At 45.2% G+C, this 19827-nt stretch overlaps 1 protein-coding gene across 1 annotated transcript in view; it reads right to left on the reverse strand.

Moving 5' to 3' along the window:
- Positions 1–19827, reverse strand: part of wdfy4 (WDFY family member 4) — a 97554-nt gene that overhangs the window by 64268 nt on the left and 13459 nt on the right. The window contains exons 8-13 of the mRNA XM_056291505.1: positions 17642–17831; positions 9524–9684; positions 6700–6932; positions 5353–5492; positions 4820–4950; positions 751–852 (exon numbers count right to left, since the gene is read on the reverse strand). Of these exons, the coding sequence (XP_056147480.1) occupies positions 751–852; positions 4820–4950; positions 5353–5492; positions 6700–6932; positions 9524–9684; positions 17642–17831 (957 nt within the window). The remainder of the gene's footprint in view (positions 1–750; positions 853–4819; positions 4951–5352; positions 5493–6699; positions 6933–9523; positions 9685–17641; positions 17832–19827) is intronic.

The raw sequence follows: 19827 nt of genomic DNA on the forward strand, positions 1-19827 counted from the left end.
TTCCAACATATCTCATGATTACTAATGTCCCCGGGTGTCCCTCACAACACGCAGACAGCACAACACAACATGTCGCCCTTGCAAAACCACACACTGTCCATTCATCCGCCCAGCCGTTGTCCAAGCCGCTCATCCTGCTCTCGGGGTCGCGAGGATGCTGGAGCCTATCCCAGCAGTCATTGGGGCGTCAGGCGGGGAGACGCCCTGGACAGGCCGCCGGGCCATCACACACACGCACACACACACACACACACACACACACACACACACACACACACACACATACACACCTAGGGACAATTTGGTATCCTGGCTGGAAGACGCTGCTCTAACTCACGGATACGTCTCTCTAGCAGAGACAACCTACCTGTAACTGCGGAACAGTCACCACACGCCAACGAGGCCGCTTTGACTGCGAATGCGATAGAGCTAACTGCTAAGCTAGGCTACAGTTAGCTAGCTAGCAGTTAGCCTAGCTCGCTCATGTCTTTGGACTGTGGGAGGAAACCGGAGCCCCCGGAGGAAACCCACGCAGACAGGGGGAGAACATGCAAACTCCACACAGAGGACGACCCCGGACGACCTCCAAGGTTGGACTACCCCGGGGCTCGAACCAAGAACCTTCTTGCTTGGAGGCGACCGCGCTAACCCCTGCGCCACCGTGCCGCAAAAATCACACACCGAACGTTTGTAAATACGTAAGGAAGTGAGCGAGCCATGATTTGGGGGATAGGGGGTCACTGTGTGTACCTGTGTTTCTGATGGAGCGCAGGGTGAGGGCCGACACCACTTTGAGCATACAGGTGGTAAGCACTCTCTCGTGGTCCACCACAGGGGACTGCTCCTGAGGACCTGGATAGCGTAACAGAAGGTGTGAAATATACTGCACATGTCAAATACAAGTCATTTGGAGAGCCAAATGAAGCATAATAGAGAAGTGTCCGTGTGAGAAGCGACAATATGAGTTGTTACTCGAACGTTGAGCCGCTGGGTGCAGGCGTCATATCCGATTGATTTGGTCTGATGTACTTTATTGATCCCCGCGGGGAAATTCTTCTCTACGTTTAACCCATCCTAGCTGTGTAGCTAGGAGCAGCTGCCGTGCAGCACCTGGGAACCCACTCCAGTTGGTCTTGCCATGCCTTGCTCAGGGGCGCAGGCAGGAGTATAAACCCTAACACGCATGTCTTTTTTTGACGGTGGGGGAAACCGGAGCAGCCGGAGCAAACCCATCGCCCTATCAGGTCTGAACTCTGCAACCCACCGCAGCCCAATAACGACCGCCACTATCTCTGCTGTCTATACTGATAACTGGTCAGATAGTCTTTTGGAAATAGATATTTTAAACTTCGAGATAACTGTGATGACTGTTTCTCAGGTACACACTTGTTTAACCCCTGCTTTATTCATTCACCAATCTTTTTTTTCTTTCCAGAATACGCATGTCTATCTTTACTTCTGGGAACAGCCAAGGGAGTACGCCGCTAAATAGGGTGGACCTGGTGAACTCTAAGGCCTCCATTCCATATGTCCTTGCTCTTTCGTCTCGTCCACCCAAAGCCACACCTTTCTCTCTTCTTAACTCCAGTGGTGTCTCTCCTGCTTCCACTGCATTACTGAGGGTGGACTTAATAGCTCCTATACATATTCGTAGTGCTTTATACTGTAGTCTATCCACTTTTTGCAATGATGTTTTTGCTGCTGCTCCATATACTATGCATCCATAATCTATCGTTGACCTCATAACTGCACTACAAATGTCAAGTAATGACTTTATCTGCCCCCCCCCAGTCGCAGCCAGCCACAGCTCGTAATAAATGTAGGACTTTTTTGCATTTTGTTTAATATGTACTCTCCATGTATATTTGCTATCTAGCCATAGCCCCAGGTACTTAAATTCAGTTATCATCGCCAACGGCTGACCATGTAATGTTACCTTCTCAGCATCAGTCTTGCGCTTATTTGTAGACATCATGCAAGACTTGCTTGTTGACAATTTCAACCCCCACTCATATGACCACTCCTCTACTTTCTCTATTGCTTTCCCTATATTCTTTAACACATACGGTACATTTCTTCCGCTCGTCCATATGGCCCCATCGTCTGCATATAGCGCTGATTTGATGCATCCATCTAGATTTGTAAATATATCATTAATCATTACGTTGAACAATAGAGGGCTGATTACACTGCCCTGGGGAATACCATTTTCTGTTTCTGCTCCAACCTTGACTTTAAGTTTCCTGCCTGTTAAAATGTCCAAAATCCAATTATACATCCTCCCTCCAATACCCATTTTACTTCATTTAATAAGCAACCCTTCCCTCCACATAGAATCATAGGCCTTTTCAGTGTCAGAATATACTATTGTCATCAACTCTTTCATCGTCACTGTCTTTTCCACCTCATTACTTGCTCTAACTAGAGCATCTATTGTGGATCGTCCTTTTCAAAATCTACTCTAAAAATTACTCAGTAACCCTCCTTGTTCCGGTACATGTGAAAGCCTATGAACTATTATCTTCTCCGTCCATTTACATAAGTGAGACGTCAACGCTATGGGCCTATAGCTACCAGGGTTAGCATGATTCTTCCCTCGCTTGATGAATGGTAATATGACTGCCCTTTTACAACGACTCGGCAGCATCCCCTCCCCTCCAGATTTTATTAAATGCTGTCAGCACTAACTTCAGTGTTTCCACTGGCAGCTGCCGGAACATGGCATAATATAACTGGTCTCGTCCTGGGGCTGTATAGCCAGCATCTCGTAAGGCTATTTTAAGTTCTGACATTCTGAAGTCTACATGCACAGTTGACATCTCATCCTCTCTCTTCTTCCCCACGTTCTCATTCTCTCCGAGTGCACGTCCCTTCTGCTGCCTATGGAAGTCACCAAGGTGCTCATCACTATGTGCTGCAGCAAATGCCCTACCTAACACATCCGCCTTCTCTTTCTCAGACCCTGCCGGCCTCTCCCCATCAACCAGTGCTGGGGATTTTAACTATTTTCCCACTCCTTTGCTTGGAACATGGACCAGACATCCCCTAACTTTACTCCTCTGTCAATGGTGGAACAGAATTCTCTCCAAGTCCTCTTTTTTTTGCGTGTTTAATCGTCCTACGAGCCACTGCCCTTTTCCTATGGTAATCTATAACGTTCTCTTGCGACATGTTTTTCTTCTCTCGCAGCTCTGCTTCATTCCTCGTTCCACCGTGGCCCCGCCGTCTTCTTACCCTGTGCTGTTCTTTAGTGTACTCAAAGTTGCAGCATTTAGAATGTTCCGTCACTTGAGCTGAGCATTCCTCTGTGCCTCCTTCCAGTGTTACCAAGTGTGCCGACTCCTCGCAACATATCCTGAATTTCTTCCAGTCAGCTTTACCAAAGCAACCGCCTGGTAAATGTACTCCCTTCTTGTATACACACATTGGTGTTTACTATAGTGAGAACAGGGAAATGATCACTTCCTGTAGCTGAATCACTCTTGACATGCCATTTCGCAGGCATTCGCCACCAAACTATCTGGTACCACTGGAAGAGCCAAGCATGATACTGTACCCCTGTTCACATCTACTCTTGCACCTTGTCCATCGTAAAAGCAGACCAATGATCTTTCATCCAACATTTCTTCCACTATATTTCCATTACTGACTGTGTGATTGCTACCCCATAAGCTGCTGTGTGCATTAAAATCTCCACACCATATTTCCCTTCTGTATACAGTCCCTGCTACTTCCTTGAACATTTCATTGGTTAGATTTCTACATGGATTATAAAAATTCATTAACTTAATATTTCCTTGGGCTGCAAATTTCAACTACGATGCATTCCATATCCTCGGGGGGGGGGGCTCCTTATAGGCCAACCCATCTTGGAACCAGCCTACTACTACTACTACTACTACTACTACTACTACTACTACTACTACTCTTCACTTCCATTCGTGCGAAGGCGCAAATAAAACATTCGCTTCCAGTGGCGAAGGAAATTCGAATAGTCGCTTCGCAAGGAGTTCAACTTTGGTGAACGTTGGCCGGCAAATCCGCAGCCTCAACCAATAGCAAAGTTTGGGGGGGGGGGGTTTCCCCCCTTTTTCACCCCAATTGCACTTGGCCATTTACCCCACTCCTTCGTCCTGGTCGCTACTCCACCCCCTCTGCTGATCCGGGGAGGACTGCCCCAACTGACCAGAGGAGGCGCTAGTGCAGCGACCAGGACACACACCCACATCCGGCTTCCCACCTGCAGACACGGGCAATTGTGTTGGTGGGAACGCCCAATCAAGCCGGAGGCAACACGGGGATTCCAACCGCCGACCCCCGTGTTGGTAGGCAACAGAACAGACCGCTACGCTACCCGGACGCACCAATAACAAAGTATAAAGCGTGTGGCTGACCCCGCTTGACGTCACATCCTGCACTGCCCACATTCAGTACGACAAGATACGAATCTCGCCTCGGCAGGGTGCACGTGTGACTGTAGACTTAGGCTGACAGGTCCAGTAGTTTGCGAGATTAGACAGACAGACAGACACACACACATGCCCATGATCAAACGCATGATAATAATACCGTCTCAAATATTTCAGACATCATTTTGTGGGAAATATAGATGATAGATTCTTATTATCATTAATTAAGACAACAAAGTTACGTGTCACAATGTGACAATATCTGAATTTCATCCCAATACCATTGAAAATAAACCATCATTGAATTATCGTCCAATCCTACTCTCAACCAGTCCCGTATCGTGATTTCAACTGTTGTGCATTTATTATTACGATGAGGATGGAGGTAAAAAAAACATTTTGCCCCATACTCGTTTGATGGGCAGAGGCGACCCCTGCCTTCCTGAGGATCTTGGCTCTTCTCCGAAGTTCCCCCAGGAGCAGCTCCAGTAGACCGCCATCACTCAGCACTTCCGCCAGGAGGCCGCTGAACACGCTTATCCTAGAGAGCAAACAGTTAACGTTGGACCAAAGCCAGTAATCGGATTCAACGTTTCCCGTCTGAAAACCTCGAACGTGGCATAACGAAACATTCCATAACGGGAATTCTCTCAATAACTGTGAGCAAGTGGCGCAATCCTCATTAATATTCATGAGCTGACCTTTGGAGTATTAGGTGTCGCAAGCAAGGGTTGGTGGTAAGACTGGGCAGGGATTCATGTTTTGAGGGTTTGATCTGATTGGCTGTCTATAAATGAGTGTCTGAAGACATCATTAGTGTTAGAGAAGCAAATCAGCTGAGAGAGGCTGAACCAGAAGGAGCTTTTTAAAAAAGAATAGAAGCATTTCACGTTCTGTCGGTTTTAAATGCTCGATGGTCCTACGGCAAAGTTGATCTAGTCACCTGTGGAAGCAGTCGAGAGCTGCCACCCCAAACTCTACTCCCGCCACCCCTGCAGTAAGGGTCCCAGCCCAGCTCTGCTTCAGCACGCCCTGCACAGCCCGCAATGTCTCGTGGGGGACGTAGTTGAACTTGAATACCACCTAAAGGAAAATCCCGTATTAATTAGACCCCGGGCAAACACTGGTCGGACATGAACACTCCACCACGTACAACACACCCATAGTATATACCACCTGCTAATGATGAAACGATTAGTCAATTAGTTAATTAATTAATTGGCAGGAAATGTAGAGATTAACATTTTGGCAGTCCATTCATATTTTTTTGAGTCATTTATCAAATAAATACCAAACATTCGTTGGCTGCAGTTTCATAAATGCTACGATTTGCTTGGCCTCTCCTGGTCAACATCATTATGACATGAATACTGCTGGTTGGCTGTTGGTCAGGCTAAGTAAACAGTTTTAAGGCGTCACTTCCGGCCTCTGGGAACTTAAGATGGGCATTCGGTATTTTTGACTTTTAGCAGACAAAACGATTAATCCAAAAATAATCGGTAACACTCTAGTATGGGGAACGTAGTCACCAGTAATTAGGTGCTTATTAGCATGCAAATTAGCAACATATTGGCTCTTAATTGGTCATTATTACGTACTCATTAATGCCCTATTCTGCATGGCCTTATTATACAACCAGTAAGCCATTAACTATGAGTTTTCCCTCTATAACCTCAGAATTATTGCTTATTAGTAGTACCATCTCAATATGCTTTGCTTAGTATGGACCTTATAAGGTGGTAGTACCACAAGAAGAGTTATTCTCCCTTACTAGCACTTAATGAATATGGTCTGTTCTTACATAACAACACACAAAACTACAAGTGTTCATAGTGTTACATTACTCTAAATTAAGTTTTTGTCACTTAGAATATGTTCCCCATACTAAAGTGACATCTTGATCATTACTAATTCACTAGTAATTCAGTTTTTTTATGTTCCCCATACTAAAGTGTTACCGCAATACTTCTGAGGTTATAGAGGGAAACCTCATAGTTAATGGCTTACTGGTTGTATAATAAGGCCATGCAGAATAAGGCATTAATGAGTACGTAATAATGACCAATTAAGAGCCAATATGTTGCTAATTTGCATGCTAATAAGCACCTAATTAATGGTGGCTACGTTCCCCATGCTAAAGTGTTACCGAACATTTTAATCTAGTATGCTAAAAATAATAAAAAAAGACAGCACTATATAGAACATACAACAGCCGTCGTATGGGTACACAAACATTGCGTGAAGGAGGAAAGGAAGTAGGATGCTTTGCTGTTAGCATCCGAATCTGTACCGTCTCCAGCATCGAGAAGAAGGGTTTGTGGACAGGCGCTGGCTTGCGCCACACATTGGAAGCGAGCTGCGCAAAGGACTGGATGGTCCACTCCAAGAGGAAGAAGTTGGCCGGGTCCCACTCCCATATCGTCCGCAGGGTCCGCAGGATCTGACGGCACAGGAGGGGGTCTTCCGACCGCAGGAAGGAACTCTGCAGGACGTGAAACGCCGGCAGGTTCTTCACCGCCAAACCTGGACACAAAGGTCGGGCAGTAGATGAGGAATCGCACCGACATCAAGTGAAAAGAGGGGACATCCATCAAACGCCATTTACAACAGGCCATATCAAATAGGGCGCTACCCGGGTTATTGTTTTAAGCGAATGTTTCATCACATTCTCGCAACTCGGTGACACTAAGCATTACGAGATCCACCTAAGGTCAATTTAGCACCTTCGGTTTTTAGGACTTGGCTATGCCGTTTCGGTTCTGGCAAGGTCAGACCGTCAGAAAACGGCAGCCATTAAATCACAAACAGCCCTTTACAACAAAGCCCGCGCTAAATCCCATAGGAGTCAATTGAGTTACACACGCACGCCTAGATGGAAAACAAACAACCCAACCAACGCACATTAAGGGCGAGAGGAACACGGCCCTAATTTGCGGTGATAGAGTTCGGTTTGGCGCGCTGTCAGATTTAGAAGACACAAACCTACGCGGGGTTTGTGAGAAAGAAATACACAAATGGTCGGTAATGGGATTCATTTTCACACTTAATCAAAATCCTATCACGGCCAAATAAGATAAGCCCAAATCAGTCCCTGGTCCCTCTGTTGGCGAGTGATCCACTCCTCACTGTGATAGATGGGTGCTGTGTGTGTGTCTGTCTGTGTGTGTGTGTGTGTGTGTGTGTGTGTGATAGATGGCTGGTGACTGTAGGCCTGTAGTGAATGGATGCAGGGCATCCTAACACAGTTAAGGGAGAAGCCTCCACTTCATCATCCCGGGCATAATCATCTCAGCTGCGTGTTAACCTGAGGGGTGTTGACGGGGGGTGAGGGGTGTTTGGAAGACCAGAGAGAAGGTGGGGGGTGCTGGTGCTGGGTTATATAATGCAGAGGACCATCAGGAAGGAGGTAAAGGGCAAAAGCGCAAGTGATGGGGGAGATGAGGGTTTCCATTTTTACCCTTCCCGCATCATCTTCACTGAGCTTTAAGAGTATTAAGGTGTGGTGATCTAGAAGAGTATGTGCCGTTTGGGTTATGTGTTTGGGATGGTTCAGAGTTTACTGTCTCATCCCCATCTCATGTCATCATCAGCCGCTACTCCGGGGTCGGGTCGCGGTGGCAGCAAGCTAAGTAGGGCGCTACCAGACGTCCCTCTCCCTAGTAACACCCTCCAGCTTCTCCTGGGGGATCCTAAGGCATTCCCAGGGCAGATTGGACATATAGTCCCCCTAAGTTCTGGTTCTGTCCCGGGGCCTCCCCTCAGTTGGACATGCCCGGAAAACCTCCAAAGGAAGGTGCCCAGGAGGCATCCTAATCAGATGCCCGAACCACCTCAACTGGCTCCTTTCGAGAGTTTAACGTCATGGAGGCACAATAGCTTTTAGAGAAAACGTTCAGGTCAGGGTAGGGACAGAGTATTAGCCCTGTTATACCTTCAACCAAGAATATTAAGGTGTGATTCTTTCGGTCCATCCTGTGCAGAGGGAGACTCAAACCTTGTTTTAAACACAGGCTGTCACCTCACAAACATGATCAACAGCAAACAGAGCAGCAACCCCCATGGCTGATTTTGGAAGCTAATATGGAAGTGCTTTAAGATGCAGGTCTAATGGCTGCCTGATGCCGGCTCCAAGAAGTCTATGGTTGTAATGGGTAAAACTCCGACTTCTCTCCAGAAACACAAAATCAATAATTGTTTTCCACAAGAGGTTGGAGTCTCAACGGCTAATTTTTCTTCTTCCAATGTGCGTTTTGATGGGAATTTTGGTCGTTCCATTAAGAGGATATACAGACTTAAAGATCAGTATCTCTGGGGGCATGGTTGCCTTGATTGACAAGTCTTTCTGGTGTGATTGACAGGTTTTTCAGGCATCTGAAGCAGTTTCAAATGTTCCTTCTCCAAAATTTTGCAAGATGGCAGCAGGTATAAACAGAAACTCATGGTTTCAAACATGACCTTTAGAAACCTAAGTGAGATGCTTCAGAGGCTATGTCCGAGTTTTTATATAGTCTATGAAGCAGACATGTTTACATGTTGGCATCCAACATGGAAGGTTGATGCGATCACCCAGGCGTGGCTTGATTTAGAGCAACAGAGGTAAAGCAACGAGCACATTTTGACATGTATCTCCATATTTATCCTGCTCCCAAGGACTTTACATAGTTGACACGAATATTTCTTGACAAATTCATATTAGAGATGCCCAAATATCACCTTTTCACTGCGGATACTGATACCGAGTACGAACCTATAAATATCAGCTGACAGTGTGTACCAATCTGATCCATTGTTTTGTTGAAAAGTGCACACTTAGACCATTAGTTTGGGGTTAATAGACAAAATAATTGAAATGGAATCAGTTTTTCTACCTCCATTAAAGAAATACAGGCTTCCATGTGCCAAAAAAAACAGTAAATCAAGCCATTTTGCTATTATTTATGACATGATATTCATGGAGTTTAGTATTGGATTTTAAACTTGGGTAGAGTCCCCAATACCAGTACTCCATTTAAGCCTAGTATCGACCTGAGACCAGTATCAGCGCATCCCTAGTCCATATGTATGAAAGGAGTAACAATTCAACATTTAGATTTCATCGTGGAGGGTTAGCCTACCTTTGGTGAGTGGGGGGTCAAACTTAAAGCCCGGAGGTTGGGGGTTATTGACACACAGTGCTACTTTCAGCTCTGCCTTTCCAAACAGAGTAAGAGATGCCACGAGAGCCAGCAGGTCCTCCACAGGCTGGACGTGATCAGCTGACACTCCCTTCTCACAGCTTGCATGTGACATATGGGAGAAAGCGTGATTACGAGAGAGAAAGAAAAAACAAAAGTGTAATTGAAAAGAATGGAAACGAGAGAAACGGCACTTGTAGTCATGGCGTATCTCTAACACAGGTCCGCTATAAATAAATTCAATTGGGGTTTTTGACGGAGTCGTAATGAAATGACATGACATCATCAAATGCAGTTAAATGTCCTATGTCTTTTTCCAAATCCACCTCACCCTTGCCCTGGAAAAGGCCTTCGGTTCTCTTCACATCTGTCTACAGTCGGTGCCTTGTTGTACTTCCAGCGCACTCGAGGCTTTCCCATTCATCGTCTCAATCAGTCTTACCATGATTCATGTCGTTCCTTTATATCCTCTTCACTCATTTCATTAGTTCAAGTATTCTTACTTTTTATGTAGATTATGCTCCCTGTGCTTCTGCACTGCTCGTCATTGCCAGCTGTTCCTGGCTTCCAGCGTCCTGAGATCGATAAATGCTGTTTATTCTCTTTATATCTCTTCTGTTTATTCTCTTTATATCTCTTCTGTTTATTCTCTTTATATCTCTTCTCTTTAAATATTCTGCCCTAACCTCTTCATTTGTTCTACTGATTTAGCTATTTTCTGTGCTTAGTTCACTTATTCGCTAGATTCTCTGGTTTTCTTTCCCAAACGACTCTCATGTTTAGTAGGCAGGTTTAGTTGGCAACCTCTCGCTCCTAGAGCGAGCTAGGCTAACTGCTAGCTAGCTAACTGTAGCCTAGCTTAGCAGTTAGCTCTATTGCATTTGCAGTCAAAGCCGCCTCGCTGGCGTGTGGTGACTGTTCCGCAGTTACAGGTAGGTTGTCTCTACTAGAGAGACGTATCCGTGAGTTAGAGCAGCGTCTTCCGGCTAGGATTACTTGAGACGAGACGGGCACTCCAGGTAGCCTGAGCCCCGGGTCTGACAGCAGCAGACCTGCTATTGTTAGTGTTGTGTCAGTTCATATATTAGAGCAAATGCCAGGATGCTTGAATTTAAACTCCAGTTAACTTTACTCATGTCTCGTGCAGAAAAACAAAAGTTGTCTTTTTTTACATCTGGGTTCCTCCAGCTACGGATAGCAACATGGTACAATACACTAAATCCCCTATTTTAGGATTTTTGTTTTTTAAACACTGTTAAACAAGTTAATCTACTCAGAACATATTGCAACAGCTCTTTAACTCAAACTAATCTCTCATAACGGGACTAACTCTGCCTACGCAAAAAGGATTTATTTCCTGTAACCACAGTAACATTCAATAAACATCAATAAATCAGTTACACTGCGATATGAATCTCTTTCAGCATGTCTACTCTCGAAATCTTAGTGGCATTTTGACCAGGCTCCCTGACCTAATACGATAAGGTTGTGTGACTAGACGAGTCACACGTGTCACCGTGTTGAGCATGGGCTGAGCTTTGTGAGAATTGTCCTTGTCAGTAGACAAGTGCATTTTCAAAACTTGTGTTGACACCCATGTCTTGCTCAGTAGCAGAAGATGGGAACTCCCTCTCAGCTGTCTTCCTCAAATGCCTCCTATTCCTCCTGAACATCCTTCCCCCAGGTGTACGAAGAATGACAAAGGATTGCTGTTGTTCGTGCCCTCTTAGAGCCACAGCCGGCCTCCATACAGCTCCACACTGCATTTTCTCCAATGTGCAGCTCAGGTAGGTATTTTGCATGGCAATCATATACAGTTTTTTGTTTTGCTTGCTTTTCTTTCAGCTTGCAGTGCACACTGGGTGCTCCTTCAGAGGTAAGTAGTGAAGTGGAGGCCAGAAGTTTTGTCTTCAACCAATGCCCCAACAGCCTCTGTGCAGGTGACAACCCTACACCTTCCATTAGTGTGTTCCAATACTCCAGAAGCGTTATGTAAGGGTCACCAGTATTATCCCGAGACTTCTTAAGCAACTTCTTGATCTTCTGCACAGTCCTTTCTGCCTGTCCATTTATTGAGTGTAACCAGGACTGGATTCGATATGGCTGAACTCCCAGTCCTCTGCAAAACCCCCGAATTCTGCACTGGAATATTGTGGAAAATTGTCCAAAATTACCACATCAGGAATTCCACGCCTCGCAAATATTGATTTCATGGCATTTATTACACCCTTACTTGTTGTGTCCCTATTATATAAGATCTTCAGTCTATCTGTCTTGGTCCCTTTGTGCAGTTTCAACACTAGCTCAGCCTCGTCGGTAGATGCGGTGGAGTTTGTCCGTTTACCAGCGTGGGAAGGCTCACAAGACCAAGCCACCGCTCGTGTGGCCTGGTCTGCAGTCACCTCTCCCGACTGCAAACTGGTTTTTGCCCCTCACCAGCCCTGTTGTTAGTCCTGCTGGCCAGTGTGCCTCTCCCACTCCTGTCGACGGAGTAAAGCAACGTAAGCTAGTGATAGGAGACTCCATTATCTGCAATATCAGATTAGCTTCGCCAGCCGTGGTTCACTGTTTACCTGGGGACAGAGTCTCCCACATAGAAGATAATCTTAGGGTGCTGGCATCACAGAGGGAGAAACAGGGAACCCAGGCACACAGCACCACTTACTTTCAGCACTATTGTTATCCATGTCGGCACCAATAATGCTAGGGTGGAGCAATCAGAGATAACAAAAGCCAAGCTAGTCAGGGCACTTGATTTTGCCAGAAAGATGTCGGCATCGATTAATTGTCTCTGGTCCCTTACCCATGAGAGATAATGATGAGATGTACAGTAGGCTCACCTCAATGAACCGTTCGCTTGCTCATTACTGTAATGAACAAGGATTCAGTTTTGTTAATTGGCCTTCTTTCTGGGGCCGCCCTTTCCTTTTGAAAGCAGACGGCATCCACCCGAATGGGGATGGTGCTGCTCTTTTGTCTAGCAATATAGATAGCTGTTTACGTTTAGTTTGACACTAGGGACTTATCATTCAGCAGGTTTCAGGTGATTAGAGAGCCTGCTAGGTTTAAACCTAGTGCGGATGTGGAGGCAGGTAGTTTAGTTGATATATATTTAGTTGGGGGATTTCTCATAGTATAGATTATCAGATTGACAGCTTGATCTATAACATTGAGACTGTCCCCCTACCCTGTTGTATTGCTCCTAAGCTCTCCTGTCCTAAATGTGCGAATCACAATAATCTAATAATCATTCCTATAACTGGTGGTGGAGAAATGTGCAACAAAGTATCTAATAAACTACAGAATCAAACATCTAACGTTATCAAAAGTGTGACCACACATCAAAGTGTAGGCCGTTAAAATTGTCAACTAATAATACAAGGTGTCTAATTCCAATTAACATTTCACCTATTGGTAGCTCTAAATTTCTGCCTACTACTAATCACTTCAACAAGGTGCTTAAATTCAGTTTCATAAGTATCAGATCACTGTCTACCAAAGCCTTACTAAGAAATGATCTGATTCTTGAACATAGTTTCGATATGATTGGGTTACTGGAAACATGGCTGAAACCAATGTTTGTCTTCCGTTAAAGGAAGCTTCCCCACCCGACTATACTTATGCACATGTAGCTCGGGCAAATAAACAAGGTAGGAGCGTTGCCTTGATATACAAGTCTATTTTCAATCTAACTTCTAAACTTGAATCAAAGTTTCAATCTTTTGAGGCTCTTATTCTAAGTTCCTCTCCCTCGGCCATGAATAGGCGCCATTCAGTTCAGATTGTGATACTCTATCAGCACTGGCGTAAATATAGGTGGTGCAGCCGGTGCAGTGACACCAGGGCTCGTCGCTAGGGGGGGGCCCGTCAATATTTCTGCATGCATTGTCCCAGTCCAATGTTACGTGTCTGTTTTGAGAATGTGATGATAGCTTGTTTAGCGTGCGCAATATCATTTACCTATCTAGCCTACCTAAGTACCGTTAGAAAAATAAAATCAAGCAAGCGAGCGTGAGTTACACACATAAAAGTGGATGTAGAAAGAGGAAGGAGAGCAAGGAAGAAGAGGAAAGCTGCAGTGTGTGCTGCGTGCGTGCCAAACCATGCAATCTAGCAGGTTTTGAGTCTGATGTGTGCTCCCCTCTTACAGTCGAATGACAAGGCTATTAGCTATATTACAGCCTAGCTGCTTTGTTGACTTGTTTCATTGCCTTGCCGACTGATTTGATTTGGAGACCGTCTGTTTAGGTTTCCCAACTCTGTCCGCGGTGCGTCCGCTCTCCGTTGTTCTGAAGTGTAGCCAATCTTTGACCTACTGACCTTTACAATAACTCATCTGTGTCAACCTTGTCTGTTACTTTGATATTTCTATTTTATTTGTTATATTTTATGCTGTGCAGCATTTTGTGATTGTATATCTGTGAAAGGTGCTATACAATAAATTACTAAAATTACTTACTAAACCCACCTATGGTGGTGGTGGTGGTGGTGGTGGTGTGTGTGTGAGTGAGTGAGAGAGAGACAGGGTGGGGGGGGGGGTCTACGAGGGTTGCTTGCACCAGGGCCCATAATAAATATGTTACGCCAGTGTCTATCAGCCTCCTGGCTCTTTACTCACTATTTCTTGAAGAATTCTGAAAATTGTCTCAAGTCTTGTTCCTCATTCTGATGAGATTCTAATTCTAGGTGATTTCAATATTCATCTGAATAAGGCTGGTGACCCTCTAAGTAAAGCCTTTCTGGCGCTTGTTGATACTTTTGGGTTCGCTCAGTTTGTTCAAGAGTCCACTCATTGCAGTGGTAACACCCTTGATTTGGTTTTATCTAACGAGATAGCCGTTTCTGATCTGAATGTCTTGCCAACCACATCTGCTGTGTCAGATAATTTTTTCATCACATTTGAAGCATTATTTGCCTGTCCTGTTAATGTCGGCGCTGACGTAATTGCCACTCGCCACATTGGTCCCTCCACTGCAGCTGCATTTGGCCAGCAGCTGCCTGAAGTCTTGGCTCCTTTCACAGTAAAGACTTAAATGTGGCCCTCTCTAGTCTCATCGATTCAGTTGCACCTCTCACTTCCAGAGCTAGGTGACTAAAGAGGCCTACGCCCTGGTTTAATGACAAGACACGTGCTCTTAAGCGGGCCTGCAGGAGACTGGAACGTAAATGGCGAAAATCTAAACTGGAAGTTTTTTACCTATCTTGGCACGAGTGTTTATTGAAATACAAGCGCGCTTTATCTGCTGCAAAAGCAGTGTATCTCTTCTAACTTAATCAGTATGAAAAAACATAACCCCAGATTTCTCTTTGACACTGTGGCCTTTCCTGGAACCTACAATGCTAGACATTGTTAATTTATCATTTACTACTGGCACTGTTCCCAGCTGTTTTAAGATAGCTGTGGTTAACCCTCTACCTAAACCGCACCTCTATCCAGGGTCTCTTAATAACCATCGACCAGTCTGTAATCTTCCATTCTTTTCTAAAGTACAAGAGAGAGTTGTGTATCAACAACTTTCGACCCATATAGAAGAAAACTATCTGTATGAACCTTTTCAATCAACTTTCAGGGCCTGTCACTCCACTGAAACTGCTCTGACCAGAATGGTGAACGATCTTCTACTGGCGATCAACTCTGATTCCACCTCTGTGCTTCTACTACTGGACCTCAGTGCAGCCTTTGACACCAGTGATCACTGTATACTATTAGACAGACTAAATTGTAATTTTGGTGTCTCTGGCTTAATTCTCTCTTGGCTCAAGCCCTACTTATCTGGAAGAACACACTGTGTCTGCTATAATAATATTACATCGGAATTCTTTAACATTAAATTTGGCTCACATCAGGGCTCGTTTCTTGGGCCTCTACTTTTCTCCCTTTATATCTCACCTCTTGTTCAAATTATACCCAGTCATGGAATAAATGTCTATTGCTATGCGGATGATAGTCAGCTGTATATAAGGGCCATATAGGGCTGGTGATCGTACTCAAAGGAAATATCTTGCTTTTAAATTCAGATAAAACTGAGATGCTGGTCGTTGGCCCTGCTAGACACAGACACCAGTTTCATCGAGTAACGATAACGATCGACAACTCTGTGGTTTCACAGTGTGGCAGCCAAACATCTTGGTGTTAGGTTTGATCCCAGCCTTTCCTTTAATAAGCACATTAAAGAAATAACCAAGACTGCCTTTTTCCACTTACGTAACAAAGCTAAAATTTGGTCTTTTCTCTCTGTGGCTGACGCAGAGACTCTAACACATGCATTTGTTTCATCCAGACTTGGTTACTGTAATGTTCTGTTCTCAGGTCTGCCACATTCTAGTACTAAAAGTCTTTAGATGCTTCAAAACGCTGCAGCTAGAATCCTAATTAAAACTAGGAAATTTGACCATATTACACCAATTCTTGCCTCCTTTCATTGGCTTCCTATCCATGTTAGATCAGAATACAAGGTGCTTCTGCTGACTTGTAAAATCCTGGGCTTGCCCCATCCTACCTGTCTGACCTCCTTAACCCGTAGTATAACATACAGTAAGTTCCATCTTGAGCTCTCTGCTCTCAAAATACAGGGCTCCCATGTGAACCCAAAGCCTAAAAGAAGTCAGCTGGTGGCAGGGCCTTTTCCTATCAGGCTCCATTGTTGTGGAATAACCTGCCTGCTGCCATCAGACAATCAGTTTGTTCAGTCCTTTAATTTCAAACTTAAAATTCATCTTTTTGTAGCCTACAATTAGTTGCCTTTAAGTTGAACGCTTCACAACCTGTACTGCATGGCGGGTCGTCTCTGTCTCATTGAATTTACCGTTTGACCGTTGGCCGTTTGAGGCCAGAAATGAGAGCCCGCTTGGGGCTCGCCTCCCACCTCACCGGGTAAAGGAAAAACGACGAGTGCTTAACCTCACTCTGAACGCATTGTTATTTCCACTGTCAGTCGTGATCATTTTCCATTTCTTCGGCGCATCACCATCCCTTGCTTCAGATTTACGCTTTTGAAGCCTTGATTGCGAAATTGTAAATTTTAAATGAGAACACAACGCAGGCAACAATGTTTACATGATCTGATTTAAAACGGCATCGACGGCCCGGCGTTGTTCTCCTTCGGGCCGACGAACCGCCTAAAACGCGCAGTGTTTTGAGCGTCGCGCAAAGTAGTCCGTCCACTCGTTGGTACGAACCCTTGTGTGCAACTCCATCCATCCATCCATTATCCCAACCGCTTATCCTGCTCTCAGGGTGGCGGGGATGCTGGAGCCTATCCCAGCAGTCATTGGGCGGCAGGCGGGGAGACACCCTGGACAGGCCGCCAGTCCAAAAGGCTTTACAGAGGTCGGGTCATAAGTACAGGAGTTCGTATGTCAGGCGTTCGTAACCCGGGGACTAACTGTATCTTATAGTTCCATTATAATGCTGCTATCCTCTTTCAATGTTGTATTGTGTAAATTGTGTAAACACAACATCCATTACACATCTGTCCATCTTGGGAGAGAGATCCCTCCTCTGTTGCTCTCCGTGAGGTTTCTTCCTATTTCTTTGTCCCTGTTAAAGGATTTTCCTTTAGGGAGTTGTTCCTTATCCGATGAGAGGGTCTAAGGACAGGAAAGCCCCCTGAGGCAAATTTGTAATTTGTGTTAATGGGCTACACTAATAAAATGGACTTGATTTACTGCGTATTTTCTTGCTTTATCGTGACCTTCTTTTCAGCCATGTAAAGCGCATTGCTTTGCGTTTTAATGTATGAAATGTGCTATAGAAATACAATTTGATTGATTAATTGATTGATTGATTGATTGACTGTCGATCAATGATCAAATTCTCTCTTCCACTATTACTTCTTCACGGCCCTATTGTCTTCAGTTTGCTTCAGTTGCTGTTATTACTGTCATCTACAGTCTTTCTGAAGGACATTCATTTCGAGTCACGCTGAACAGTTGCTTGTCTTTGGATATCCCCTTTATTTGGATTTCTGCTCGATGGATTCGGTCACCTGCTGCTGTTCTGGGGCTCGCTAATGCTTCATCACACCTCTCATCTTTCTTGTCAGTTGGGTATCTCACCGTTTCAGGATGCTCTCAAGGGCCATATAGCCATTGTTGGTGTCAAACTGGACGAAGAGGGCCGGGTCAAGGTGATAGGTGTCTCTGATGAAACTGAACACAGCCACAGCCACCTCAGCTAGCATGGGTCCAGGAACGTCAGCGCTGATCCGCAACAGATTCTGGATGCAGATACGTATGCAGTCCTTACCTATGGAGGGAATGGGGGGGGGGTAAGCAATGTTAGATGTTCAGAGATTCACAAAAGGAAAACTCGTACACTCCGTTTCCAAGAAGACTTGGGGTTATTCATGCCAGCAGTGCTTTTGGCCATTCAGGCATCCAAGGTGAGATCTTCACCTCACCCCCCCAAAAAACGCTCCATCTTCAGGGGAAACAACACTTTTCTAGCTAAAACCACTAAACCCACAGACAGAGAGATGCTTAAGAAAATCCATCCATCCATCCATTATCCAAACCGCTTATCCTGCTCTCAGGGTGACGGGGATGATGGAGCCTATCCCAGCAGTCATTGGGCAGCAGGACACCCTGGACAGGCTGCCAGGCCATCATTAAAAGTACATATAGGTTGAATTGCCCCCAATATATATATACTTTTAAGGGCGGGTGGGGCTACCCAGTTGGCACCCCCCCCCCTTGCAGGTGGCGCCCAAGGTGACCGCTTAGATTGGCTTTGCCTAGAAACGCCCCTGATTCGTGAAGAACCTCATCAACCTGACTCAACTCACTCACTCACAACCTGGCAGGTAGTCAGTCCCATGTTTAGCTGTATCGTCTCTGTAGATACGGGGGTTGTGACAACATCTGTAAATATTGTGAGTGAGTGCGTCCACACAAAGCTGCTGTTTTATGACGTTGAAGATTTTGAATTTTTTTTCTCAGATTTTCCCCCTCTTTTTCTCCCCGATTCTATCTGGCCAATTACCCCACTCTTCCGAGCTGTCCCGGTCGCTGCTCCACCCCCTCTGCCGATCCAGGGAGGGCTGCAGACTACCACATGCCTCCTCCCGTACATGTGGAGTCGCCAGCCGCTTCTTTTCGCCTGAAAGTGAGGAGTTTCACCAGGGGGACGTAGCACGTGGGAGGATCACGCTATTCCCCCCAGTTCCCCCCCCCCCCGAACAGGCGCCCCTACTTACCAGAGGAGGCGCTAGTGCAGCAATCAGGACACATACCCACATCCGGCTAACCACCCACAGATATGGTCAATTCTGTCTGTAGAGACGCCTGTCCAAGCTGGAGGTGACACGGGGATTTGAACCAGCAACCCCCTGTGTTGGTAGGCAACGGAATAGACCACTACACCACCCAGAGGCCCCAGCATTTTTTTTAAAATAAGATTATAATCCGCATGGTTAAGAAAATTGTCAAAACATATATTTTTCCTACCCCCCAACCACTATTCTCTCGTCACCTGTCCTACGTATTCAACACTTGGTGCTGCCCATGTGGTTTCATTCGAGGTAGATTTCACAGAAACTACATTGACAGAGATGTAAGTAAGACACGTTCTGCCCTTTAACAAACAAATCAATCTTTATAAACGTTTTGAAGTTCATTAATGTGTCTCTATTTTCCATGTTAAGTATCAAATCAGGATATGACCCTACGCTTATTGAGAGAGAAACGTTTCATCATCATCTAAGTGACCTCTTCAGTCTCCGCTGACTGCAGGTGTCCCACCCTTATAAACAATACAGTGGCATAACCACCCAAAACGATTGGTTTCATATACAAATTGTCATGACCATGAACTAAAATATCAATGGCCATGTGTACTAGTCACAGAGGATTGGGGATTAGCTGCAATCACAGACTGTACGATCGAGACAGATGTACTCTTAGCCCCCCCCTCCCCTCCCCCGGTTCAGGGACCTCTTTGACTCCCCGTTCAAACCAGCGCTCCTCCCTATCAAGGATGTGCAAATCCTCATCCTTGAAAGACTGGTCCTGGCCTGTACATGGTGTAGACCAGTGTTTCTCAACCGGGGACCCGCGGACCCCTAGTGGTCCGTGGTGTAATTGCAAGGGGTCCGTGAAAATAAAATATCTTTAAAAAAAAGATCCTATGACATTTATAGAAATAGGATTATTTTACTCAAATGTGACTGAGACCTTTATCTACCTAAACTATAAAGGGTAACAGGACTTTTTTCTCTAATTACATCTGTTTCACAAGTGTAATT

The sequence above is a fragment of the Lampris incognitus genome, chromosome 13 (assembly GCF_029633865.1).
Source record: "Lampris incognitus isolate fLamInc1 chromosome 13, fLamInc1.hap2, whole genome shotgun sequence".
NCBI lineage: Eukaryota > Metazoa > Chordata > Actinopteri > Lampriformes > Lampridae > Lampris > Lampris incognitus.